The sequence below is a fragment of the Phascolarctos cinereus genome, unplaced genomic scaffold (genome assembly GCF_003287225.1).
Source record: "Phascolarctos cinereus isolate Bilbo 61053 unplaced genomic scaffold, phaCin_HiC Scaffold_4;HRSCAF=312, whole genome shotgun sequence".
Taxonomy (NCBI): Eukaryota; Metazoa; Chordata; class Mammalia; order Diprotodontia; family Phascolarctidae; genus Phascolarctos; species Phascolarctos cinereus.
Genome location: NW_027555847.1, coordinates 680,620,072 through 680,647,219, shown reverse-complemented (window position 1 = coordinate 680,647,219; position 27,148 = coordinate 680,620,072). Strand labels below are relative to the sequence as shown.

Below are 27,148 nucleotides of genomic sequence, written 5' to 3'. Positions count from 1 at the left end.
GGAGAAAGTTTATTAACAGAAATAGCCTCCAAGGGCTTTAGTGAAATTTGGCTGACATCCCCTGTGAGCTCTGAAGGAAGACAAGGCTGTCCAGGGCTCGAGCTAGCCTCCAAGGTGAAAAATCTTGGAGGATAGCCCGGCCTCCCCTTTCCCACAGGCCCACAGACTGGCACCAGGGCATCTGCCTGGGCAAAGGGACTCCTGTCTCTGAGTGCAAGGGGGACCAGGACACCTGCTGTCAGCTGTGAGCTGGGTACTGCTGACTCCAGAGGTTGGTGGTGGGGCCCTTTGCTCACCAAGAAGGTGGAGTGGAAAAAGACACCAAGGAAGTAGAATGCAACTCCTTCAAGCCTCGCCTGCACACCCACAGAAATAGAGAAAGGGAGTCTCCAGCCTGGCCTTGTCTGCAATTATCTCATTCTGTAGGGTAAGCAGAAGAGGAGGCCAAGGGTGGGCCAGGGTAAGAAAGAAGCATGGCTTATTTGAATCCAAAGAGCTGAAAATCTAGTCCAGAGGTTCTTACCCTCGTGTTTGTGCACTTCAAGAAAAAAGTCATTTTCATAACAATTTCGATATAATTGGTTTCCTTTTCTAATCCTATATATTTTATGTATTTGAAAACATTCTGAGAAGGGGTCTGTCAGCCTCCCCAGGCTGCCAGGAGACAGACAAGGTTAAGAACCCTTCAATCCAAGGGCTCTTATAGACCGAGAGACTGGAGGAATTTGTCCCAGATAGTACAGGTAGGAAAGTAGCAGAGATGGAGGGAGGGAGGTTGTTGAACCAAATGCCTCCGAACACGCAAGTTGCCAGGGACGCCTTCCAAGAGCCCTTCCTTCCTAACCCAGTTGGAAGTCACTGGTCCCATCCAAGACAGAGAATAGCTATTTATGGAATCTGGGGTTTGAGACTACAAGGGACTTTACAGATCACCTGCCCCCAGAGGTGTCAAACACACACATGGCCCACAGCATGCCAGATTAAAGTGTAATTGGGGGGCAGCTAGGTGGTACAGTGGATAGAGCACCGGCCCTGAAGTCAGGAGGACCTGAGTTCAAATCTGGCCTCAGACCAAACACTTGACCCTTACTAGCTGTGTGACCCTAGGCAAGTCACTTAACCCCAGTTGCCTAAAAAGTTAAAAAAAAAATTAAAAGTGTAATTGGGAAATATTTCACAAAGCAAATTATAAGAAGAGAAATGCATAAACATAGGTGGTTTTCCAAGTCAATGTGCAGCTCACAGGGACCCTTCCGTAGGGTTTAGTGGCCCCCTGTTCTGTTTGGAGTTTGCTGCCCCTGATCTAACCCAAGCCCCTTTATTTGACTCATGGGGGAGGCTCACCCATCTATCCACTGTACATTCAACTCTTTCCCCCCAGCCATGCTATAGAGAGAGGTAGATGGTTGCAAGTGTTTGGCCCTAGGTGATTCTTCTTCTTTAATGAGTGTCAAGTGTTTGGTCTAAGGTCAGATTTGAACTCAGGTCCTCCTGACTTCAGAGCCGGTGCTCTATCCACTGCGCCACCTAGCTGCCCCCTAGGTTTTTCTTCTTGAAGGGACAAGGGGTTGGCATCATGCCCCCACCAAGCCAGGGATTGGAGGAACCAGACAGAGGCCTAGGCTGCCAATGCACTGATGTTTATTGCACAGGATGGGGTGAGAGTGGAGTAGGGGTCTCCCGCAGGGGCCCCGTCAGGTTAGTTGGAGACGACTTGAGAGTTGCCACTTTTTGTCCCATTACCAGTTATACATTCAACAGAATGGTAGCAGCTGGATGGGGGAGGGAGTGGAAAGTGATGCCCATCTGGGGAGGGGGAAAGCCTCAGTCAGGGGCCCTTTGCCCACCAAGAAGGTGGAGTGGAAAAAGACAGGCTGCATGATTAGACAGGCTGAGTGATCTGATAAAAACTCAGTGTGGGGTGAGGACCCCAGAGCTAAAGACCCCTGCCCCCCGCCCTCACTCCAGACCAGGGGTTATTCTCCCCACTCCGGGAAAACACAGAGGTCCTCCACTCATCCCAAAGTCCCAGAAGACATCTCCAGGGGAACTCTCCAGACTCCCCCGCCCCCTTGTCCTGGGCCCTGAGGGAAGGTGAGGGTCTCTTTGGCTGGGAGCCAGCTGGCTGCTGCTGCTTTTTCACTTCCCACTGGCAAGTCTTAAGGGGAGCCCATTTTGTAAATGAAGGAAAAAACAGGGGGGGGGACAGGCTTAGCCAATACTCCCCAGAGCCAGACTTCATAACCCCAGCATTGCTAACCCAACCTCAAGCTTTACCCCTAAGCCACCTTCTCCTACCCATGGGGCTCAGACCCCTGAGCCATCCTATCTCCCCATGTCCCCTGAGCTCCAGTATGGCCAGGCTGTGGATTCTGAATTCAGGACATGCAGACGAGCACGCACACGCGCACACACACACACACCTACACACACCCCAGGACAGACAGTGCTTGTGCATGTCCAAATACACACACCAGGACAGACAGCATAGACCACACGCTGCCCAGAGGACCACGTGCCCTAGGCAGGATGACTTCCACAACCTTAGTGTCCGGGTCACCAGGCAAAGGAAGGGGCAGTGGGAAGGCAGGGCAGCAGCTCAGCTGGGCTGGACACTACGCTTTAACAACAAAAAAACCCAAACAAACAGGGACGTGGACCTAGGAGAACACACACCAGGGCAAGGGGGCCTCTGCAAAGCTGCCTGACCTCGATGTCCCTGGAATAATGGGACAACCCTGGCCTTGTTTGGGGTTTCTGGGAAGAGATCCAAGGGACAGTAGCCAGTGGACCACCACCCCTTGAGGATCCCCAAGCACCTACCCTAGGAGAGGCAGGGTAGCATTCTCCCCCCATTTTACAGATGGGGAAACTGAGGCACAGAGGTGACATAAGCCCCCCTAACCTTGATGCCGAGGGTGGCTCAGAGGAGAAAGGAAGGAAAGCAAGGGGCCAGAGTCCCTAACATCTTGAGAAGCAGGGATGAGAGTGGAGAACTGGTAGGAGGCCCCTTTTCCATTGTTTAAAATTATGTTTTATTTTTAGAGGAACAGGAAACCTATCAGACTAGGTCTGATAGGCAACATAGCACAATGGGAAGACCCCTAGTCTTGGACTCAGTTCAAGTTAGGGCTTTGCCACTCCTGATGGGATGACCTTGTATACATCCTTTCCTTTCTGTGAATCTCAGTTTCCCCATTTTAAAAAATGGGGTGCTAGCTAGTCTCTTAGGCCCTTCCCACTCTGACATCCTATGTTCTAGGGTCGCTTCCAGCTCTGATAGCCTATGTTCTACTTTCTACAGTTTATTCTATATCCTATAGTTCTCTAGGAGAGGCAAAGCAAGGCCTCAGTGCCAGCCTGGGGAAGGACAGAGGGACCTGGGAGGCACAGATAAGCCTTCTCTCTGATGAACCAGGAGTGAGATGTATGGGGATGGGAAGTCGGCGGGGGCTGGGGAGAGGGTTACGTGAAGAACTTAGCCATCGCCTACCTTGCCTGAGCTCAGGCCCCCTCACTCACACAGACACACACAGACGGACACACACGGATGTCTATGCTAAAGGTCTATGGCTTCTATGATGCAGATAAGAGAGCAAAAGCTCTCTTGAACGTCAGCAGGAATGAGACAGGGCTTTGGTCTTGGATGACAGGACTGAGCCAGGCTGAGGAGGGGGGGCCCAGGTCCTGGTCCCCCCAGAAGCTCCCCTCTGGGTCACCTCAGTCCTGGGGAGGTGAGGGAGAGAGGAGGCAGTGAATACCTCTGCCCCAACCTGGCCCCAGCTATCAGCCCCATCCTAGGCCCAAGCAAGGGTCACAAGTTGGAAGACAGCCTTGATCTGGCTGAGTCCACTTCGTGAGCGCTGGCAGCAGAATCCTTTCGGGTGGCCCCTGAGTCCTGGGCTGGGGCTGGGCCTGGGCCTGCATACACGGAGCCACTGGACAGCTGGTGTGGCAGGGCAAGGCGGGTTGGGCCAGGTCCCAGGCGTGGAGTGGAGCTGCTTGCTTCCCGGGAGGTGCTGGGTGGGGGGCCAGGGGTGGGGCCTGAGGGCTGGGGCAGGGATGGCTGGGAGGCAGACAGAGGCCTGGACTCATGGCTCAGGCAGGGCGTGTGCAGGGCTTGTGTGCTCTTGTGGGCAGCGGGCCTCTGGGGTGAGCCTGGGGCTCGGGCAGGGCCTAGTGAGAGCTGGGAACCTGACTCGCCCTTGGCCCCATATGGGAAGGTCCGGCTAGCCCGTGGGCTCTGTGAAGGGGGACTGGCCGTGGCAGGGGGAGGAGGGGGCTGAGGAGGTGGAGGGGCTTGGAAGAGAATGGGCGAGACTGAGAAGGGACTGGGGACAGCCTGGGCGTACATCATCCGGGGGGAGCTCAGTGCCAGGGGACCCACCAGAGGGCTGGCCATCTGCGGGCAGAAGCTCATAGCGACCGCCTGCTGCAGAGTGGCGATGGCCGAGGTGACCTGGGGCTGGGCCGCTGGGTAGAGCCCAGGATGCTGGCCCAGTTCTGCCTGCTGCACCATCTCCCGGTCATACTTTACAATCTCCTGGATAATCTCATTCTCCTGGTTGTTGAAGACACCTGAATGCAGGTCATGTTGGACCTTGTGCAGAAGGATTGAGTTCTTCTTGCCTGGGAGGGGAGGACAGAAGGGGTGGGGGTGAGGACAGGAGGCCCCTGGGGAACTGTCCCCAGCTCCTCCTGGGGCAGGGCAACATCACTCCATACAGTACCCAGGAGGCAGGGGATTCAGGGAACAGTAGACCCAGGTTCAAATGTGACATGTCATAAGTCCCTGGGAAAATCCCTTTGCCTCTTAGGGACTAATCTCTCCTCTGTAAGATTATGAGAATGAAGTACACGATCTCTAAGGGCCTCCTCCCCTAACTCTGACATTCTGTGTTCTAAGAACCCTCCCAGCTTTGACATCCCGTGTTCCCAGGACCCTTCGACATTCTGTGTGCTGAGACTCCTTCCATTATAGACGTTCTTTAGTGGCTCTCCTGTTTCTGACATCTCATGACCCTCAGACTCTTTATCTCCTGACCCCCCTTATTCTTCCCTTCCCAGCCCTCCCTCCCTTGGCTCTCTACTAACCAATCCGGTCGAGCCGGTCAATGGCCACCGTCTCGAAGGCCCGCCTCATCATGGGATACTCCTCTAGCACTTCATTAAAGTTGTCCACACTCAAGGAGTAGAGGCGGCAGTAGGTGTCAGCCCGGACACTGGCCGTTCGCCGGCCCCGGGTCAGCAGGCAGATCTCTGCGGGGGCCCCAAGACACTGTCAGTGTGGGCCTTCCCATCCCTTCCCATGCCCCCTTGAGCCCAGGTCACTCCCAGCTGAGCCTCAGACCTAATGATGGAGGAGACTGGGGGAAACGAGGCTGATGGTACCCCGGTATACCCTGTGGTAGAGCCACCCTAAAGGTCCCCAGGAAGCATAATACAACTTCTACTTTTTTTTTTTTTGCTGAGGCAATCAGGGTTAAGTGACTTGCCCAGGGTCACACAGCTAGTTAAGTGTCAAGTGTCTGAGGCCAGATTTGAACGCAGGTCGTCCTGACTCCAAGGCTGGAGCTCTGTGCACTGCGCCATCTAGCTGCCCCTCACTTCTACTTCTGAATGTCCCAGGGGATGGGCCTCTGGAGCCCTGCTGGATGGGAAAACTAGGAGAAGGAGCCAGGCATGGGGCAGGGACTGAGATGGAGGCCAAAACCCCCAACTCCAGGCTGAGCCCTGGTGATCTCATGCTTCTGAGCCAAGAGAAATAGGGAGCACCCGGTGGTAATAGGATGTTGCAAGGTGCATGGAAAACCCACTCTTGCATACCTCTCTTGTCGTCATTAGGGTTGGGAGTTCAGGCCTGGCAGGACGTAAGGGCCACTCTAGATGCCAGTTCCTGTTCCCTCAAGTTTTGTGGACAATTCCGGGACAACTTTTTTTAGAGGGGAAGAGGGAGGTTGGTACATTGGTCCAGTCAGGGAAATGTGTGAATTCTTCAGGCTCGAGATGTATTAAAAGAATTCCAGATCCCTTCTTCATCTCCCTTTTTTTCATGAATCCTCTGTATCCCTACTCCCCCATTAGAGGGTAAGGTACTCAGGAGGAGTATTTATACTCCCCAGAACTGGGCACAGTGACCTGTAATGCAGCAGGTGCTTAACAAATGTTGGCTGAATAATAATAACTCACATTGACAGAGAATGCTTTGAAGTGCTGTCCTCACAACAACCCTGTAGGGTATGGAATGAAATTATGACTCCTCCCAATTTAGAGATGATTAAACAGGGCCAAATGACCTTGCTTCACAAAACTAGCTAGTAATATGAGACAGGATTCAAACCCACATCTCTTGACTCCAAGCCCAATGTGCTGACTTCTATACTATGCTGTTAAATAATAATTATTATTATAGCTAGCATTTCAAGGTTTGCGAAGCATTTTACAAATATCTTCATATGGGAGGTAGGTGTTATTATAATCCCCATTTTTCAGATGAGGAAACTGAGGAACACAGCAGTTAAGTAACTTGCCCAGGGTCACTCAGCTAGTAAATGTCTGAGGCAGGATTTGAACTCAGGTCTCGCTGACTCCAGGCCCAGCACTCTATCGATACACTGTGCCACCTAGCTATCTTTGAATTGAAGTTGTACGGACGAATGAACCCTTAAGTTATATGGAGGAAGGAAACAGAAATGATTACTAATAACTAATAATTAGTAATTAATTTTTAATAATTACTAATAACTAAATTCAGGGAAATTCAGAGTTCCCCTTTTTTTGTTTTCAAGACCTCCAGACTTCTCTATCTGACCCAACCCAACTCTACAAGGAATCTCTAATCTCAGCTTGGGTGGAGACAGATCCCAAGGCTGGGGGTGGTCTGAGTACAGAGATAGTTTTTCTGTCCTAGAGTGACAGGATGTCACTCTCAGCCCTTCATTTTGATATAGCTCACCTTCCATTGTGTTATCCAGTCAAAGTCGATTGCCACCCCTCAGGAACACCTACTCTTAGAAGGGTATATGAATTGTGAGCCAGTCACCATGATTGTCTTTGGTCTAAGAGCCAAATGACCATCCTTTCATTAAGAACATGCTGGCCTTATTAATAAAATGATTAAATTATCCAGAAACTATGTCTCTGAACTTAATCATCACAAGGGTTTGGGCTCAAGGTCAAAGAAATCTGTCCCAAATGGAACACAGTGGAGTGAAAGGTCACTGTCTGAGGACAGGTTCATACAGAGGCTGAAGGACCCCACACTGGGGGTGTTAAGAAGGGGAGCCCTGCTCCTGTCACAACAGATGCCTTCTCAGATCTTTCATCTCTCAGATTCTATGTTACAGATGGGCACCTTGTTCCTTAACAGAAGAAAGACCTTTCTAAGGATCAGAGCTGCCCTATCCTGGGATGGACAGCCTCAGGACAGTAAATGTCCCAACCCTGGAGGCACCAAGCAGATGGACCTCTGGAGGTCTGGCCTGGAGGTTAGCAGTCCTCTGAGGGCCCTCCTCCCCCAGCCTCAGGGTACTCGCTGTGCTACCCTCCTGCAGGGGGTGGCCATGCCCAAGGGATACGGGACAGGGGGGGCTGCCCCTAGACTCCCTCCAGGGAACACTCACCCCCAAAATAGGAGCCATCTGACAGCTTCATCTCCTTGTTGCCCTTGGTGAGGACGCTGACCACGCCGTGCTGAATGAAGTACATTTTCTTGCCAATGGTGCCCTCACGAATGATATAGTCCCCGGGCTGAAAGACCTCAAATTTGAGCTTGGTCAGCATAGCTGTGACAAAGTTGGGGTCTGCATTGGCAAAGAGAGGCATAGAGGCCACCAGCTTCCGACAGTTGAAGTTCACGATCTCCTATGGGCATGAAGAGAGAGGGGGGCGGTCATCAGAGAGGGCAGGGGGAGTATGGCCTTGGGTTCATCTAAGGCGTGGAGGTGGGAATCAAAGCTAGCCAGGTGGCACAAGAGGAGGAAAGGTGGGTAGACAGGGGCTGGGGGCATTCAATTTAATTCAAGGAGAATGTATTCAGGGCCTGCTAAGCACCAGGCATAGAGGATACAAAGACAAGGAAAACCCCTGCCCTCAAGATGCTTATAGTTTACTGAGGAAGAAAGGGAACCTGACAGTATATATACAGACAAGTTAATACAAAATATGGGGGGAGGGTCTAGGCCTGGAGTTTCTTTGGTATAAGTAATCCTAGATGAGGAAAGTCCCTCCAACAAGGCAGGTCCGTACCTTCTCTGTAACTAATGGTCTGAGAGCAGTTCTTCTCAAAGTGTGCTCTGGGGACCGTGGGAGGGCTCACAAGCCCCTTTCAGGGGGTCTATGACATTAAAATGATTGTCATAATAATACCAAGACATTTTAATTTCTAGTATGGTAAATATCGACAGCTATAACCCATCTAAACAAAAGTTCTTGGGGAAGGGTCCTCAATACTTTTTAAGAGAGTAAAGGGGTCCTGGGACCCAAAAGTTTGAGAACCACTGTCTCAGAGAGTTGCCTAGGGCACTGAGAGGTTGTGTCTTACCTAGGGTGACACAGTCAGTAGATGTCCAAGGCTGAACTTGAACCCAGGGCTTCCTAGTTCCCCGTGGAGCTCTCTATCCATTATGCCGCACTGCCTGCCCCTTCCCCCCCCCCTCCATATACACACACATACATACATACATATTATATATATATATATAATATATATATATATATATATATATATATATATATATATATATATATTCAAGTAAATACAAATGGGTTTCTTTTTTGGAGGGGAGGTACTCTTTCAACTGGGGGGACTCAGGAAAGGCATCCTAGAGGAGAGGCACCTACACAGAACCCTAAAGGGAGCTGGAAGTCCCAGTAGGGGTAGGTGAGGTGAGCAGAGAGAGCCTTTCTGGCCCTGGGGGACTGCCTGGTCAAAGGCAAAGAAAGGGAATGGGGAAGAAGTCAGAAGCAGAAGGCAGGATGGATGAAAAGAGGAAGGGCTAGAGAGAAAAGAGCCCTGGGCTATGAGTCAGTCCAGACAATCAGGGTTTGAGGCCGAGGAGTCAGGAAGACTTGAATTCAAATCTGACCTCAAATACCTGTGACCTGGGCAAGTCACTTCACTGTCTGCCTCACTTTCTTTAACTGTAAAATGGGTTATAATACACTTACTGTGTGTGACCCTGGGCAAGTCACTTAACCCTGATTGCCTCACCAAAAAGCAAAAACAAAATAAACAAACAAATAAATAAACAAGCAAACAAATAAATAAATAAAAATAAGTAAATAAAAATAAAATGGGTTATAGTAATAGCACTTACCTCCCAGGCTTGTTGTGAGGATTATACGGGATAAAAACTAAAGTGTTATTATCAGCACAGTGCCTGACATCTAGTAGCTGCTGTATAAATGTTAGCTATTATAGTATTGTTATTATTATTATTTTTTATTATGAGCTCAGCTGTATGGCCTCATTCAAGTCGCTTTACTTCTTAGCCTGGTTTCCTAATGTGTAAAATGGGAAAGAATGTTCCTTGTCTGGCTTTTCTTCCAAGGGGGTCACAGTAGGACACTCCTCTGGGCTCTGGCATCAGAGGGACTGGGTTTAAATCCTCTGATGCTTCCTAGCTGTGTGACCTAGGACCGGTCACCTCACTTCCCCTAGACCTCATTTTCCTCATCTGTAAAATGAGGAAGGTGGGCTCAATGGCCTTGAAGCCTTCCGCTTCTAGCTAGAGGATAATATGATTCCTTGAAGTCACGGGAATGAAAATGCTGGGTGACTTGGAAAGCACGGTAGAGATGCAGCGGCTCTCTGGGAGGAGGGGAGGAGGGAGGGCAGTGAGTGACAGAGTCCAGGGGCTAGGCGTCCCCTTTCTCTGTCAGGCCCCAGCCTCCCCCAAGCCCACATCCGCCCCTGGAGGCTGCCTGCAAACGCTCAGGGCCGCACCTCTCGCAGGGGTCCGTTCAGCTCTCCCAGGATGCTGTCCTCATCGAACATCTTGCCTTGATAGCGATGCTCATAGTAGTCATGGATCTTCTGCCGGAAGTCAGCGGGCAGCTTGTGGAAGGACATGTACTGCTCCACCTGCTTATACTGTGGGTCGGGGACAGACGGAGAGCGGTCAGGGCCTGCCTTTCCCTGGCCAGCCCCACCCCCACCCCTGGTGCCAGATGCTCCGCAAGCCAGCCCCTGGCACACCTCCCATCCTGCATCAGTACCATCCCGTGATAGCTAAGAGGGCCTTCAGACTGTTACCTCGCTGGATTCTGCCAACAGCCCTGTGAGGCAGGTGCTTTTATTACTGCCATTTTATAGACGAGAAGACCAAAGCTAATTCAAGGAGAAGGTATTCGGGGCCTTCTCAGCACCAGGCATAGGGGATACAAAGACAAAAAACCCCCCTGCCCTCGAGATGCTTATCGCTTACTGAAGAAGAAAGGGAACCTGACAGTACACACACAGACAAGTTAATACAAAATAGGGGGCGCTAGGGAACTTGTCTAGGGTCACACAGCTACTAAGTGTGTGGGGTGAGACTTGAACCCAGGTCTTCCTGCCTCTGAGGCCAGGTCTCTATCTGCTGCACCACTTCGCTGACCTAGGATTATTCCTGGGCACGCTAGGGCACCAGTCTCAACTCGAATCCAGAATTCCCCCTTTCATGCCTCTCGTGTGTCAGCCCAAGTAACAGTTGGGAAGAGCAAGAGGGGAGCAGGAGGGACCACATTCCCAAGGGCAATCATGGTGGAAAGTCCACTGGGTTTGCAGTCATTGTGCCAGTTTAAATCTCATGTTTCCCATTAGCTGTGTGACCTTGGGCAAGTAACCTAACCTCTCCTGGGCCTCAGTTTCCTCACCTGTAAAATAAGGTGTGGGGGGGGAGTGGGGAGGGAATGACCACATGGACCCTGCAGTCTTTTCTAGCTCTACATCCAGTCTCTCAGGGTCCATTACTCCACTGGACAAACTCATTGTGAAGGAGACCTTCCCATGGGATATTTCCAGGAATCTCCTTCCTGAAAAATGGTAGGAAAAACCAAGAGTCTAAGTCAGGACTAGGCCCACAGGGGGCCAGGCATCCACTTAAGGAGTTTCCAAATAAGAGCTCAAGCCTGGACATTACCGGAAACTGCCAAGATGGGCATCTATGTTGGCCTCCTGGAGGTGACAGGCAGTGCCAGGAGTCAGGGGGATGCCCACGCATATTTCCTGCTCCCTGCCCCTGGTGCCCAGTGCTGGCCCCAGCTGCAGCCTCCCTGAGGTCACCAAGAACCCGTGATGGCTGACCGGGTGGTGCCACCCCCTCATTGTTTGGGTGTGAGGGACCATAAGCTTCTGTTTGGGAGGTACCAGTGTGGGCAAGATGCCCAAACATGAGCTGGGAGGTATGATTATAGAAGGCATGAAGGCAAAGAGGTTCAGGCCAGAGCTCACCCCGACTGGCACCCCTGGGCACCAGTAGGAGGGAGCTCTTGCCTTGAGCTCCAGTGTGAGGGACAGCTGAGATATTCCTCATCCCTTGTCTCCACCCCCACCCTTGGAATATTGGTCCCAAGTGGACATCCTACATTGGCATGTCTGGGGCCAATCCCCTATCCCAGCCTGACCCCTGACTGAGAGCATGGATGATTCACTGTAGTCTCTCCCCGTAGCTGGGGACAGAGTGGGGAGCCTGTTGCAGTGAGAAGCTAGTGGGGGTGGAGCTGCCTGGAACATCAGACCATTCTCTTGACAATATTCAATGTTTTAATGACCAGAGTAATGTACTTGGAGTCAGGAACACCTCAGTTCCAAACCCGTCCCTTTCTGTGACTCAGTGTTCTCATCACTAAAATGGCAAGTACCTACTTCACAGAGTTGTTATGAAGTCCAGATGAGAGAATGTAGATAAAATGCTGTGTAGACATTAAAGCATTCTATAAATGCCTGGAGCTAACATCATTTCTGGTAGATTAGTTCCAAGTAGGGAATTGGGGGGGGGGAGGTGCTGTCCATGGTGCCAAATCCCAGGGATTAGCCCTGGGCCAGATTATTTCTCCCTCACTCCTCAGAAGGTGGCTTCTGACAGGGTCAGACTGTGGCTCCCTGACGGCAGGGGTCCTATCTCTACCACCCTTGCCACCCCCCACTCACCCAGACCCACCTTCTCCTGATACTGGCGCCGAGAGGAGTCCAGGGACTGGATGAGGGCCGTGGCGTGGCCAATGAACATGGCGTAGCAGGTGGCCCCCACGATCATGCTCAGCATTGTCAACCAGATGTCTGTCATGCTCTCGGGGGCCTGGCGCCCGTAACCGATGCAGAGCATGTGGCTCATGGCCTTGAACAGGGCGAAGGAGTAGAGCTCGCTCCAGGAGTGGTTCTAAAACAGGAGCAGGGGGAGAGCCCGTCATGGGGAGGCCGCCACAGCTGGACTCTAAGGCCATCCACCCTGAACCCCCCTTCTCGATCACCTGTCCTCCAATCCACATATTCAATCTCAGGCATAGACCAATTGCCACAGTGCTCTTCACCTTATCGACTGACCCTGGGCAAGTCCCTTCCCTTCTTTAGGCCTCAGTTTCCCCATCTGTCAAATGAGGACGTTATTCAGTTCTCTCTAAGGGCCCTCCCAGCTCTGACATCCTGTGTTCTAAGGGCCCTCCCAGCTCTGACATTCTGTGTTCTAAGGGCCTTCCTCACTTGCTCTGATATTCTGTGTTCCAAGGACCCCTTCCCACTCACAGCTCTGACATCCTGTGTTCTAAGGGCCCTCCTAGCTCTGACATTCTGTGTTCTAAGGGGCTTCCCCACTTGCTCTGATATTCTGTGTTCCAAGGACCCCTTCCCACTCACAGCTCTGACATCCTGTATTCAAGGGCCTTCACAGCTCTGACATCCTGTGTACTAAGGGCCCTCCCAGCTCTGACATTCTGTGTTCTAAGGGCCTTCACAGCTCTGACATCCTGTGTACTAAGGGCCCTCCCAGCTCTGACATTCTGTGTTCTAAGGGCCCCCAGCTCTGACATTCTATGTCCTAAGGTTCTTTTCAGCTCTGACATTTTGCTCTGTTCTATAAAACAGAAAGAGAGAGAAAAAACCATAAAGCTGGAGAAGCAGATGGAGGCAGGGACAGAGGCTGGAAGCTGAAGGAGGGCCAGTCAAGAAATTAAAGGATGCTGGAGGAAGAGAGACTGGGAGGGGGTCAAGGCCCATGAGGCCCCTCCCCAGCCCCCACAGCTGTGCTCCGGAGGAGCTTCCCCCTCCTGTCCTCATTTGCCCTTCTCCAGGGATGGGGGTGGGGAGAGGCCATTCAGGAAAACTGTCCCCTGTGTGTAGGGCTTGAGAACAATGGCTGCAGCTGGCGCCTGGTTCCCAGATCCTTCTCGGACACTCCTTCCTTTCCTCCCTTCCTCTGCATTCCTGGCCAGGCCGCCCACCCCCATTCCTCCCAGCTTGGAGCCTTTATGTGGGCCCTGCCCCCATATAACTCTGGGCTGAGTTAGTGAAGTGGGAGGGCTGGGGGATTGGGAAGGTCCACCTCAGGGATTGTGGGCTGGGATGTGCCAGGGACTGGAGGCCTGCAGGGCCAGGCTCAGGAATTGGGAAGGGTTTGGGGGCTTTGTTTTGGGGTTGGGCAGAGGAGCCTGGAGTGTCCAACCCAGGAATTGAAGATTGGAAGGTTTTTGTGACTTTGTTTTGCTTTGTTTTAGTTTTTTTTTTTGGGGGGGGTCAGGACCAGGGATTGGGAGGTTTGGGGAAGGACTTACCACCATGCCGTTGATGGAGACCCAGCAGTTCTTAGGGAAGTCTTGTAACATGGGCACCAGGAACTGAAGGCAGCCGTCCCAGTGGCACAGAAGCAACATCATGCTGATGAGGTTGAAAATGCGCATGACGGCACTGGCAAGGTCATAGGTCATGTGGAAGATCTAGGGGCAGGGGTTCAAGGGAACCAATGAAGGAGAGAGAAGGGATGCCCCACCCCTACCACACACACTTCCCCCTTTATCCCTAGTTTGCTCTTTCCAGAGTATGGTCTAGACAGAGCAGCAGGTGTCATTCAACACCCATTTTCCAGATGGGAAAACTGAGGGCACTTCCCCAAGCCACACACGGAGCCAGTGAAGCTAGAAATTAACTAGGGCTCCTCAAGTGCTGGGCCAGAAAGGGGAAAGGCAGGCCATCTATAGACACTCTTCCTCATCTACTCAGGGCCACCCCCTATATTCATGCAGAGGAAAAGACTCAGAGATAAATACAGACATGCAGAGAGAGAGACAGAGAGAAGGGAACAGCACCCAGAGAAAGACCCCCAGGGACAGAGATCCCTAGTGGAGACAGAGACCAACACAGACACCCAGAGGTGGACACAGGAGACCCAAAGGCCCAGACAGGAGGAGCAGCCTCCCTCCTATTCATTCTCCCATCCAGCCCAGCCCCCTGTGTCTCTCCAAACACACACACAGACTATTTACAGCTTGGTCACACCCCCTGGCTAGACACCCAACACCTACACACACAGAGGAAAAGCCCCACCTCAGACACACCAGGCTATTTAGAGCCATGACATACCCCCCCCCCCACATCCCCCTCCTTCGCCCTTTTCTATTCATCCAGAGACACACACAAACAGCTCCGAGGTGGGGTTAGAAGGGAAGGGCCAAAGTCAGGCTTGAGGGGACAGACTCTCAGGTGGGCTCAGTCTCCCAACAGAGAGCGCTCCCATCTTTGCAGACCCAGCTCCAATGCTACCTCTTTTAGAAGGTTTCACTGGACCCCTCCCTCTCCCACTGACCTAAGAGTAATCCTTTCCTCCAAGCCCTCAGATCTCCGAGTCTCTCCCACAGCTCTGCTCACAGCCTGACTACTGCTGCTTCGGTGGAAAGACCTGAATTTAGTCAGGAGACCTGAGTTCGGATCCTGGATTTAATTTCACCAAATGATTCTTCATCTGTAAAATGCTTACATTACCTGCCTCCCAGGGTGGTTGTGGGTCAAGACCTTTAGGACAGCTAAAGGGTTTAGAGGCTCAGTCTGGCCTGGAGATACAGGAGCTGCTGTTATTATTAATATCTATTAAACCATAAAATGGCATCAAAATGGGAGCAATGACATGATCATAATTATCATTATCTGTGGGATGTAGCTTATGTCCTCTGCTAGACTGTGTAGGGATAGGAACTTATCCATCTTTGTGAATGGCTTTGCTCAGCCCAGCTCAGCCCAGCACACAGTAAGATCTTAACAAATGTTTGAGAGAGAGAGAGCGTAGAGGTGGGGAGAGACGCAGAAGAAAGGGGGGGAGGGGACAGAATAAGAAAGAAGGGAAGAAAGGGATGGAGGAAAGGAAGAGGAATGAAGAGGGAGGGGAAGGAAGGAAGAAGGGGAGGAAGGGAAGAACAGAGGGATGGAGAAAAGGAAAGAAGAATGAAGACGGAGGGGAATGGGAGAAAGAAAAGAAGGAAGGAAGTAGGGGAGGGAGGGAAGAAAGCCATGGAAAACCAGAGAGATGGAGGAAGGCAGAAAGGAGTAGAGGGAGATGGGAACAGAAGTAAGGAAAGGAAGAAGGAGAGGGAGGAAAGAAGGAAAGTAAAGAGAAATAGAGGAATTAAGGAGTAGAGGAAAAGAAGAAAGGAAAGAAGGGAGGGAAGAAGTAAGCAAGCTATAGAAGGAAGAAGCAACAAAAATAAGAAAGGATATATGAAAGTGGAGAAGAAAGGAAGGGAGGTTGAGAAGGAAAGAATAAGGAAGAAAGTCTACCAAGGACCACAGGAAGGAGACAAGAAGGAAGGAAGGAAAGGAGGGAGAGGGAAGGCAATAGGAAGAAAGGAGTGTTATCATTCTGTTTTCTTCCTCTCTCCTCCAAGGACTAAGGAGCAGCTCCAACTCTCCAACGTGCTGAGGTACCAAACGCCCTCTGACCAAGCCACGGGCCTCACCTCTTCCCACTGGTGGATGTAGCGGATGAGGCGGGAGAGGCGTAGCAGGCGCAGGAGACTGAGGATCTTGGTAAATCGGACAATGCGTAAGGCGCGAGCAGTCTTGTAGACCTCTGAGTCAATGCCCTTCTCCACAATGAGGAAGATGTAATCCACAGGGATGGAGGACACGAAGTCCACCATGAACCACGTGCGCAGATATTTCTTCTTGATCTTCTCAGGGTCTAGAATGATCTCAGTGTTGTCCTCTATGACGATGCCAGTGCGGAAGTTCAGAACCAAGTCCATGAGGAAAAAGGTATCTGAGACCACATTGAACACTATCCACGGTGCTGTGGTCTCCTCTTTGAAGAAGGTGATACCCACGGGAATGATGATGAGGTTCCCCACCATGAAGAGCAGCATAGTGAAGTCCCAGTAGAACCTGTGGCCAGGGAAAGGGGCAGCTGGTCATAGCATTCAACTCCATCTCCAACCCCTTGTCTCTGAGAAGAAGCTTCTTCCACTCCCACCCAAACTCACAAAATATGACGGCTAGAAGAGCAGTGAGAGACAACCCTTATGGGGAAACTGAGGCACAGAGAGGGAGAGGAGATTGCCCAAAGTCCCAAAGTGAATAAGTGGAAGAACTAGGAACGGAACCCAGGTATCCCGACTGCTGGTCCAGAACTCTGGTTTGGGACACTTCACATTCTCCTTACAATTAGAGCTGGTCAAAAGAAGAATGGAGATGGAGATGAAGAGAAAGAGAGAGAGAGAGACAGACAGACAGACAGACAAGAGACAGAGACACAGAGTCAGAGACAGAGAGAGCTCACTCCTCATTACTGGAGGTATCCAAGTGGAGACCAGGTGAGTCTCCATAAGAAAGTCATAAAGGTGATTCCTGCACCAAGAAGACCACTGGGCCAGAGGACCACCAAAGTCCCTTCCAGCCTTTAGTCTAAACAGGGGTTGACCTCTTTTGTGTCATGGACCCCTTTGGGAGTCTAGGGAGGCCTATGGATCCCTTCTTGGACTAATATTTTTAAAGGCATAAAATAAAATACATAGGATTACAAAGGAAACCAATTATATTGAAATATTTATAAAATTTGTTTAAAGTTTGCAGACCCTAGGTTAAGAACCCCTCAGTAATATCCACCAGGAATTGAATTTCACAGGTAGGAAAGACCTTGGTGGTCAGTAGGTCCAACTTCCTCATTTTACAGATGGAGAAGCTCAACTGAGGTCCAGGGAAGGGGAGGGACCATTTTCCTGTGGCGTCCTAACCCATCTCCAATAGCTCCCCCCAGCTGGGTGGGAAGTTGGGAGGGCACAAGGCTAGAAGCCATGGCTGTCTTTCCAGTGGACTTCCAGTAGACTATAAGGCAACAGGATGGGATGTGGAAAGGTGGCAAGAAGTATCCAGGAGGGATTTGGAAGGGCCAAAAAAAGAGGCAAAAGATTTGGGTGGGTTTTTTTCCCAGAAAGTCAATCTTGGCATTCAATATTCCACCAAGTAGACTTCAGCATTTCTGTTGGGGTGGAAGCTAGAGGAAGAAGGGGATGAGCCCCTAATAATCCTGGGCCTTAGAGCCTAGCTTCTCAAGGACCCATTCTAGTCCCCATCCTCCCTGCCTCCCCATGACCTTTCCTAGGATGATGCAAGGTCACAGGCAGCCAGCAAAGGCAAAGAGGCCCCAGAAAGTCTCATGCTTTCCCTTAGCAAAGCTAAAAACCAGGAGGGGCACTCAGGGAGGTTTTTCAGCCCTGCTCCACTGTGCCAAGTTGAAACCTCAATGCTTCCACTGTGTGGATTCCTTAAAGGCAAACCTGCAAGGTGAGTCAGGAATCAGGCTTCCCCCTCCTCCTGCCCAAGGCCCTGGGGTCAGCTCCCAGTCACAGAGGGGACCTGGAATGCATCAAGTCCCCTTATCCCCCTCACTGATCCCCATCCCCCTCATTAAGCCCCCATCTTCCTCAATCTCCATTCCCATGCTTCAACACCAGCTCTCTCATTGATTTTTCCCATTTTTCCTGCCTTCAAGCCCAAATGACCCTACCCCCACTCCCACCTGGACCTAGGCATGAATGAGATTTCCCATGACAGAGAGCTCACTATTTCCCAAGGCAACCTTTTCCACTTTGGGACAATTCAGATTGTTAGAAAGTTTTTCCTTACGTGGAACCAAGATCTGATTCAGCGGATCCTGCCCAGTTCTTAATCTCTGGGGTCAAGCAGAAGTTTCTAGGAGGCAGCCTTTCTAATACCGAAAGACAACACTCATAGCCCTTTATCCCAAAATCTTCATGTGGCAGGGTCACTAGACCCCTGGTAGCCCCCACTTCCTAAAATATGACCCTAGAACTGGACACAATACACATCAGCCAGGGCCTGACCAGGACTGACACTTTCTCAGATCAAGGAGAATCCTGCCCCTAGACTTAACTCGGGATTGCTGCCCATCTTGCTCCCCTCCGTGACCCTATGGTACTAGGAGAGTTCCTGATGCTGCCATTGTATCAGGGAGGCCACTGGGGCTGCGGCCTCTTCCACTGCAATCCTAATGTGCTCCCTGCCTTAACTGGGCAAAGCCACTCCATCTTCTCAAGTGTCCTCAGCTGGCCCATAGCAGCTCTGGACCTGAGCCATGCCCAAGCAAGTACCCGTGTCACTGCCAGCCCGACCAGCCCCAGGCTGGAGATCCTGGCTCCAACCCTGAGATCTCATCTCTCCTACTGCTAAAGTTAGAGGCACATTGGCATGATAGGCAGTCAGAAAGCCTGGTTTCAAGTCTTGGCTTTGCCAGACTCACTGTGTGACCATAGGCAAGGTCCTTCCCATCTCTGGGTTTTAATTCCCCATTTGTAAGATGAAGAGGCAAGACTCTAAGGTCCTTTCCAGATCTGAGATCCTATAAGCATGGAGAAATGGAGGTGTACAGGAATGTGCTCTGGGCATTGGCACTGTTCTACTCTACTCTACACACACACACACACACACACACACACACACACACACAGAGCTTCCTGGAAATCCTCCCCAGGCAAGGGATGTGCTTCAGAACCCTTCTTAGCTCTAAGGACACAGTTCAGCCACCTAAAAGAGATCTTCCAAGCTCAAGGCCAAAGGTGAGAGAGGTCAGATAAGGACAATGACAAGAAAGGGGACAAGCTTCTGATCCCCAGTCAAGCATCAGGAAAGCCACAGCCTGGGCAGGAATCATTTGTGGTTAGGGATCTGGGATCAGAATTTAAAGATCAGAGGTCAAGAATTAAGATTCATAATTTGGGAGTTTCCCTCCATTTCCCACCTTCTTCACAGCAACAGCAAATTCCAAGGAATATCTTTGGTAAGATACCCTTGAGTCTGGGCAGAAAGTGAACAGTCCAGCCATGCTGGCATCCCTAGGATGGGAAGTCCCAGTGCTCCTGGTTCAGAATCACCACTGAAATGTGCTCCGTTCCTTCACCATATGGTGTCTTGGGAGAGCTTGGAACAATTGGGAGTCACATCATTGGCCTAGGAAGGCTTGTTCTGCCTCAGTGAGATGGACAACTTGCTGGCAGGTAAGACTTGGCCAGCCTTTCAGGCTATGAGCATCAAGAGATGGGAGAGGCGACACTTTGCCCAGGGACTCTTTCGGCCCTCTCACTCATTCAAGGAAGAAGGTGAAATTCAATTGAAGCAAACACCCACTTCCCCAGACCCATGAAGCAAGGATTCTTTCCCTCCCTTCAGACTCTGCCCCTACCCCCCCCCCGAGAATTATGGTTCTCTATAGCTTAAATCAGAATCCCACACCACCTGTTGCAAGTTAGTCCAGGAAGAGACAGGGTGGGGAATGTGGAAGAAGGCAGATTAAGCTTCATGCCTGTTAGGTATGGTTCACCCAATGATCTTGTAACCTTGAAAGGCTCCCTTAATCAATCTAGGCCTTGGTCTCCCTCATCTGAAAAATCGGTCTATCATTCCGGGCACAGGTAGGCCATAGATAAAAAATACAATTGTCCACAAGAAGGGAGTTTGGGGCTTTCAGGAGATAAGGGCCTCTGAAAACCCATGAGGTTGGGTTATTATCTGTAAAGCTACCTCTCCCTCCCTTGAACTGGAACATAAGGGATGAGGGGGAGAAGCATTAACTCCGTGATTCATGTCAGCTCTGTGGTTTATCCCAGAGATGATAATGCAGGAATTAATTTCCCAGGGATTTGTAAATAAGGTTTCTGGTTTGACCTCCAACCTTGTGATCGGCTGATCTCTACAGCCATCTGGGGAAAATTTAACCCACCCAAGATCAACTCAACCTTTGCCAACCAGCTGATCAGAGATGCTCAAGAAGGAACTAGAATCCCAAAGGGACTTGATCTGTCTAAAATATCCCTTCTCAAGCTAAGTCCCAATTGTCTAAAGTATTTGGACACAGGCTAAGTGACTGCATATGGGAGATGTCACAGAGAAGCTTCCTTCTAGGACTAGATCAGCAGCTCAAAACTTTAAGTGCCCAAAACAAAATATATAAAATTACCAAAAAACCCAAATCATATTGAAATGCAATTATTTAAATATTAAAAAAAAACAAATTCACAGACCCTGGGCTAAGAGTCCCTGGATAAGATAATGTCTGAGGTACTTTATGATTTTTATATTCTTACATTCTATATTATCAAGTCTTTCCATATTCTATAGCCTAAGGTATTTCTAATCCTAACATTCTTTCCTCAGTGTTCTAAATGCTTCCCTAGCCCTGACATTCTGTGTTCTAAAGGCCCTCCCAGCTATGATATCCTGGGTTCTAAGGGCCCTCCCCAGCTTTGATATTCTGTGTTCTAAAGGCCCTCTGAGCTCTTCTGTGTGTTATGAATCCTTTTCTCCAGCCAACTGGAGGAGGTGGGGTACTACCGAACACAGACTGATATCTAGGTAGACACAGGCCTGCCACCTATATGGATTTCTCCTCCAGCACTAGAGCCAGCAAATGCCCCACCCTACTCCATCAAAGTGCTACCCAAGAAGAGGGCCTAAGCCAAAGCAGGCCAGATCAAAGGTAGACATAAGGATCTTCCACTTCCAGAATCAAAGAGAGTTAGTTGGAGAAGCATGACCACAAAAATAACAATAACAACACATGTACAGCACACTTTACAGTCTACAAAGTCATTTCCAATCCTTCATCTCCTATAGCACACAAGAGATGGAGGTGATAAGAGCTATCTTTATTTTACAGAACAGGAAACTGAGGCCCAGAGAATGGAAGAGACTTGCTACATAGTGAAAGAGCCATAATTAGAACCCAAATCTCCTTATTCTTAACCCAGAGTTCTATCCCCTATATCCCAGTACCTAGGAAATCCAAACCCTTGGGCAGACTTTAATCTCCAGGACACCAGCCTCTTGCTCAGGGTTTCTCTTGCCTCTTCCCCTTTCACCCCATTCACTCATACCTAACTACTAGACAAGGGGTGTGTGTGTGTGTGTGTGTGTGTGTGTGTGTGTGTGTGTTTACACACAAGAGTAAATGCAATACCTGCATATAAAAAAGAAGTCATGGATAAATGGACTAGTGACAGGAAAAAATAGAGAAGATGCCAGGAGGCAGGATGCCTGAGTTTGGGGCCTGGCTCCACTGAGCTGAGGAACCTGGCAAAGTTCCTCATGAATACTTTGAAGAGTCAGTGGCTTCTCTCTCCTGGCCCTACTCACTGGCCCCACTCACTGGCCCTAGGAAGAAGCAGATTTGTGTCTAGGGGGTCCTTCCTCATTTACAATCAGAAACTTTCTTAGCATAGGAGTCAGGCATACATAAGTCTCATTGTGAAGGATTCAGGGTCTTCCCCACATCTTGATGTCCCCAGTGCCTGTCACCAAAAGATACAACCTGTTCCATACATCTGGGCTCCCTCTCTTACTCAGTATGTCAGAACCGGGAGGGATCTTAGAATACAGAGCACAGAATGTTAGAGTTGGACAGGATCTTACTCCAATCCCTTCCTTTTAGAAAGAGGGAAACTGAGGTCCATATGCAGGAAGAGACTTGCCCAAGGTCACATGAAAAGCTAGCAGTATAGTCAAAACACCGAAGTCCAGGTTTTCTGACACCAGATTCAATCCTTTATATTATACTAAACCCAGACCTCCTGTATCCCCAACCTCTTCTCTCCCCACCCCTGCTTCCTTTCCAAGATATTAATTTCATTAGTTTAGTTCATCTGGTTTAGTTCAGAGAGTTTGGAGCACCAAGGGGTGGGCAAGAAAGAGGGATTGTTCTTTGTGGACCATCTTCCCAGCTCAAAAGCATGGAGTTCTGAAGTCATTCAACTCTCCTGGATTAAGGAAGCCCACTGGTTGGGAGGGTCTAGACCAGGAGTGGGGAACCTGTGGCCTTGAGGCTACATGTGGCCCTCTAGTTCCTCAAGGGCAGCCCTTTGGCTGAATCCAAACGTCACAGAACAAATCCCGTTCATAAAAGGATTGGTCTTGAGGCTGCAGGTTCTCCACTCCTGGTTTAGATTGAAGGGTCTCCCCCCATCTGTAGAGAACACTTCTTCCCTATGGTGATTCCCTAGGGACTCCCCTAGGGCAAGTAGCCCTGCCCATAAGTAGTTACCGTAGGAACAGACCTCACCCTAAGGAACTATCCAGAGTCTGAAGTGGAACTGGGACCGTCTGGTCAGCCATTGGATGGCTGGAGACAGACACTTTGGGAAGGCGGTGGGGGACATTCTGCAAAGAGAAACAATAATTCCTCATCCCTCCCTGCTGGTGTCTTCCAGGAGTGCCAGGCATCTGTCAGTCATTCTCTTGACACCCCCAAATGGAAGCATTCCATCCATATTTTTTTCTTATTCATCTTGTAGAAAGGCAAACTGAGGTCCTGAGGAGAGTGGTTTTAATGGATTTCTACAGTAAAGAAAAAGGATGATTTGGCCCAGAACAAGTGTTCTATATTCCCTAGGTCCACATTTCCCTCACTACTCTCAAGAAGAGGTTTGTGTAGAGAGGACTGAGCAGCTGGGACATCCTTCGCCCCAGGAGAAGATCGAGCACATGCCCTTAGATTCAGAATATAACTAAAGAGATTGGGGAAGGGTCCCTAGGACACCTTCCTGAAGAAAGGGGAGCATAAAGAACTCACTTTCCCCAGGGCCATTGAGGGAATCTTCCATATTGTTTCTGAGACCCCTCCCCCCCAAAAAAAACCCTTCCTACACCTTTGGATCATAGGATTCAGAACTGTGGAGATAATCTAGTTTAATTCCTTCACTTTACAGATCTAGAAAGAAGGGACTTTCCCAAGGTCATACAGGTAGTAAGTAGCCAATCTAGGATTCAAACCCAGGTCTTTTGACTTCAAATCCTCTGTTCTTTTCACAATAACACAATGACTCTCTCCTCTTCCCAGTTCACCAGATTCAGTAGGATTGGGACATAACATGAGTGAAGTTCTGCCCCCCCAACAGAGTAGGGATGGAGGCTTAGAGGGACTGACAATAGAATGAGGCCCAAGCATTTCTGTTCCTCCTATTCTTGACCCCCGATCCTCAGATTCCCCTTAGACCAGCCTGTTTAGACTTATATAGGTGGGAGAGAAAGAAACACAAGGGGGAAGGAAGAGACAAGATCTAGGGGGATTTCAATCTGCCTTTAAGCAAAGAGCCGTAGGCAGAGGGAGAGGACAGGAATGGATAGAAGACAGTAAGCAGAGAGGACAGCAGGAGGCGGGGAGCTGCCCAAGGCCCAGCCCTGCGGTTGCACGAAGGTGGTTATTCGGAAGGGAGCCGGATATGATTGCTAAGGATCCTTAAGTGAAGTGGCCTCTGCTGCTGTCCTTGGTGCTGAAAGTCTCAGAGCCCAGAGACTCGGGAGAAGGCACCCGCAGGCTTTTATGTCTACATCTCACAGAACAAGAATCACACACTGCACGGACACATGGGCATATATTGACACCACACCACCACAGAAACAACACTGAGAGAGATGACACACATGCCACACAGATACGCAAACTCACAGCGAAACCACCCATTCACAGATACATACATCTCACCAAGACATACAATGTTACACATGGTCACACACCCAAAACAGAGACGGGGCCTTCCCCCTCTCAGATTCAGAACCAGACTGACAGGGTGGAGGGGAAGGGCAGCTAACAGACCCGCGTCCTTGAGCTCTGTTCCTCAACCCCTAACATTTCTCCTGAGGCTGGCGCACCCCTACTAAACCCCGACCTGGGACCCCTGGCGTCCAATCTCTCCCAGCTGCCCCCGCCCCTTCCCCGTTCTTCCTCAGTGCCCGCTTTGCCCTAGCTGTTCCTACCCAGGTCTGGGCTGGGCGGGTTCCTCCAGAAAGACCCGGGCCTTCCCAATTCCTTGACCTTCCCCTCTATTTGTCCTTTTCATCGACCTCTCCACCCCCTCCTCCTCTTCACATAGAGGCACTCCCCAGGTCTCTTGGGATCTCTCCTAGATCCCTGTATCTTGACGTGTTCGAACCCCTGCTATGCGGCTACCCGACCCCCGATTCCCAGACCCTTCCCCCTTCATATAGGATATGCCGCTCTTGACCTCCAGCCCCCAGACTCTACACAATGTGCCACTCTCCGACCCTCAATCACTAGACCTCCCCGCGCCCCAAACAATATGCCCCTCTCTGACTCCAGAGGTCAGCGCTCCTTCTGGCAGCCCCCCTTCCCCTCCTTCCTAGCCTCGGGCGCCCTGAAGTTCCTCTTCCAATCGCAGACCTCCCCCCCACTTCACCTCCAGAACCTCCTGCAGGGTCTTCCCCTTCCCACCTCCAGACGCCCCTTCCCTCCCCGCCCGTAGCGCCCCCTGCAGGCCTGCCCCTGCTACTGAGCTCTGCCCCGGAGAGCCGGGCGGCGGGCACCTGAAGTCGCTGTAGGGGTGGATGATCCAGGCCCCCGCCGACTTGACGCGCTCCTGCTCCCGCTCCACGGCCTTCTGGCTGCCGAACATGCGCAGCGAGAACTTGTTGACCCCGGGCTGGAGCATGGCCCCGAACTGGCGCTGCAGGAAGCTGGCCTGGCTGCCCCGCGCCTCCCCGCCAGGGCCGGCCTCGTCGCAGTCCCCGGGCCCCGCCTCGTCGCCCGCCTTGAGCGCGGGCCCCGGGGAGCCGGGGCCCGAGGCAGGGCCGGAACCGGGAGCGCACGAGAAGGAGACCTTGGGGCCCCGCGCGGCTGCTGCGGCGGCGGCGGCCGCATCCTCCGGGGGGCCCGGGCCAGGGCCGGGGCCGGGGCCCGGGCTGCACTGCGGAGGCTCCCCCCCGCGCCGGCACTCGCCGTTCGGGCTGCCCTTGGCCGCGGCCGGGCCGGGGGGCGGCTTCCCGGGCCGCGCTCCCAGGCTGCCCCGGGCCCGGCCGCCGGGCTCCGGTTCCGTTGCGGGCTCCGGACCCCCGGGACTGCCGGGACCCCCGGAGCCGCCCGGGCCCGGCTCGCGCTCCCGCTCCCGCTCAAGTTGCTGCTGCTGCTGCTGCGGCGGCGGCGGCGGCGGCGGCGGTTGCGGTTCCTGCGGCGGCGGCTCCGGCTTAGGCTGACACTGGGGCTGCTGCGGCGAAGGCTGCGGCGGGGGCGGCGGCTGCTGAGCCGGGGGCGGCCCCTGGCCTTCCCCGGGCCGCGCGCTGCCCGCCCGCCCGTCCATGGCCGCGCAGAGCTGGGCAGTGCGGAGTCCGCCCGGCCGCCGGGAGCCCGAGGCGGGGAGCCGACCGACAGACCCCCGGGAGGGAGGGGCAGGCACACGCGCCGCCGCGCCGGGAGGAGCCGTGGGAGGAGCTAAAGGCGCGGAGGGGCGGAGGGGGAGCCGGAGCGGGCTGGGCGGGGAGGGGGGTAGGTGGCATCTCAGAATGTCAGAACTGGGAGGGACCTCAGGACCCAGAGTGTCCGAGGAGAGAGGGACCTCGAACCTAGGCTTCAAGAGCTGGGGCGGGGGAGGGGAACCTTGGAACCTAGAAGCCAGAATGTCCGAGATGAGAGGGATCTAGAACATAGTATGGCAGAGCTGGGATGCTGTGAGGAGTACCTGGCAACATAGAGCTGGGAGGGAAGGGAAACCCTGGAACTCGGGAACCCAGAATGTCCGAGGTGAGAGGGACCTAGGACATATAATGTTGGATCTGGAAGGCACCTGGAATATAGGATGTTAGCTCTTGGAGGGCTGAGGGTTAGCTCTTGGAAAAGAATGTTGAACTGAAAAGTCCCTCAGAGGATCTCCAGTCTAATCCGCTCATTTAATAGGAAACAGGCCCAAGGGGGTGAAAAGACTCATCCAAGGTCCTTCAGATACTCGGGATTTGAACACAGGACCTCTAATTTTCCAGCCAGTGCTCTTTTCACTGTACTAGGCTGCTTAGAAGATTGACTATCAGAGCTCTAAGGGATCTTGAACATAGAATAGTCTTCTTAAGATCCAGATCCTACAAATTCCTGTTGGCTATCCCCAGGCTGGCTGTCTTCATCAAGCAGGCTGTTTGAGAGGTAGGCAAGGGACTGAACCCCACCCACCTACCCAAAAGGCTCAGCTGCTGGATCTCTTCATCCTTCAGAAGATAGGAGGAGAAAAGACAATCCATCTGGTCTCCCCAATCCCAGTGGCTGATGGCAGCTGAGGTCTCCTGGCCTGTCTTCCAACTGGCAGCTCCCAAAGAAACTGGGACAGCCAAAGCTAGGTTCCTTCCGTCTTCCCCATTCTTTTCCAGCATCAGGTGGATATAAGATGAGGGACAGGTGAGTTGGCCACTGCTTCCCTCAAACTGGGGATTGGGCTAGGAACCCCCTATTCTGTGATCATATGTAGAATGGAAACAGAGGCAGTATTAAGTAGAAAAGAAATTCTAGACAGACACAGGAGACCAAATCACCAAATATCAGAGCAGGAAGAGACCTCAGAGGCTTTCTGGTACAACCAGCTACCAAATCCTTTCCACCACGGCCTCAGCAAATGATTATTCAGCCTCTGCTTGAAGACTGCCAGTGAGGAAGACCACACTACAGCCCAAGGCAGCCCGCACCAATTTGGGCCCCTCTCATTGCTGGGAAGGCTTTCCTGTCAGCAAACCTAAATCTGCCTCTCTACAGCTTCTGTTGGTCTCCTCGTTTACTGTTTTAGCCCTCTGCAGATCAACAAAACAAAGCTAAACTCTCTTCTTCATTGAACGCTTTGAATACATGAAGACAGCTATCATTTACACACATACACACATTCGCATGAGCCCCACTCCCCCCTCCTCACC

General features: G+C 51.6%; 1 protein-coding gene across 1 annotated transcript; it reads right to left on the bottom strand.

Annotated features, from left to right (window-relative positions):
* Positions 1–1,624: 1,624 nt before the first annotated feature.
* On the bottom strand, positions 1,625–25,609 carry HCN2 (hyperpolarization activated cyclic nucleotide gated potassium and sodium channel 2). The gene is made up of 8 exons (XM_021009038.2): positions 24,791–25,609; positions 15,922–16,345; positions 13,750–13,911; positions 12,144–12,362; positions 9,947–10,093; positions 7,623–7,863; positions 5,095–5,259; positions 1,625–4,629 (listed from the first exon to the last, which is right to left on the bottom strand). The coding sequence occupies exons 1-8, from the start codon at positions 25,558–25,560 to the stop codon at positions 3,815–3,817; spliced, it is 2,943 nt and encodes a 980-aa protein (XP_020864697.1). The 5' UTR covers positions 25,561–25,609; the 3' UTR covers positions 1,625–3,814.
* Between the last annotated feature and the right edge of the window lie 1,539 nt (positions 25,610–27,148).

Coding starts and splice junctions, on each gene's coding strand:
- HCN2 (XM_021009038.2), bottom strand. CDS start 25,560: ATGGACGGGCGGGCGGGCAGCGCGCGGCCCGGGGAAGGCCAGGGGCCG. Junction 5,260..7,622: donor AGATGGCTCCTATTTTGGGG/GTGAGTGTTCCC, acceptor GGGCCCCCGCAG/AGATCTGCCTGCTGACCCGG. Junction 4,630..5,094: donor TGACCGGCTCGACCGGATTG/GTTAGTAGAGAG, acceptor CTCCCCTCCCAG/GCAAGAAGAACTCAATCCTT.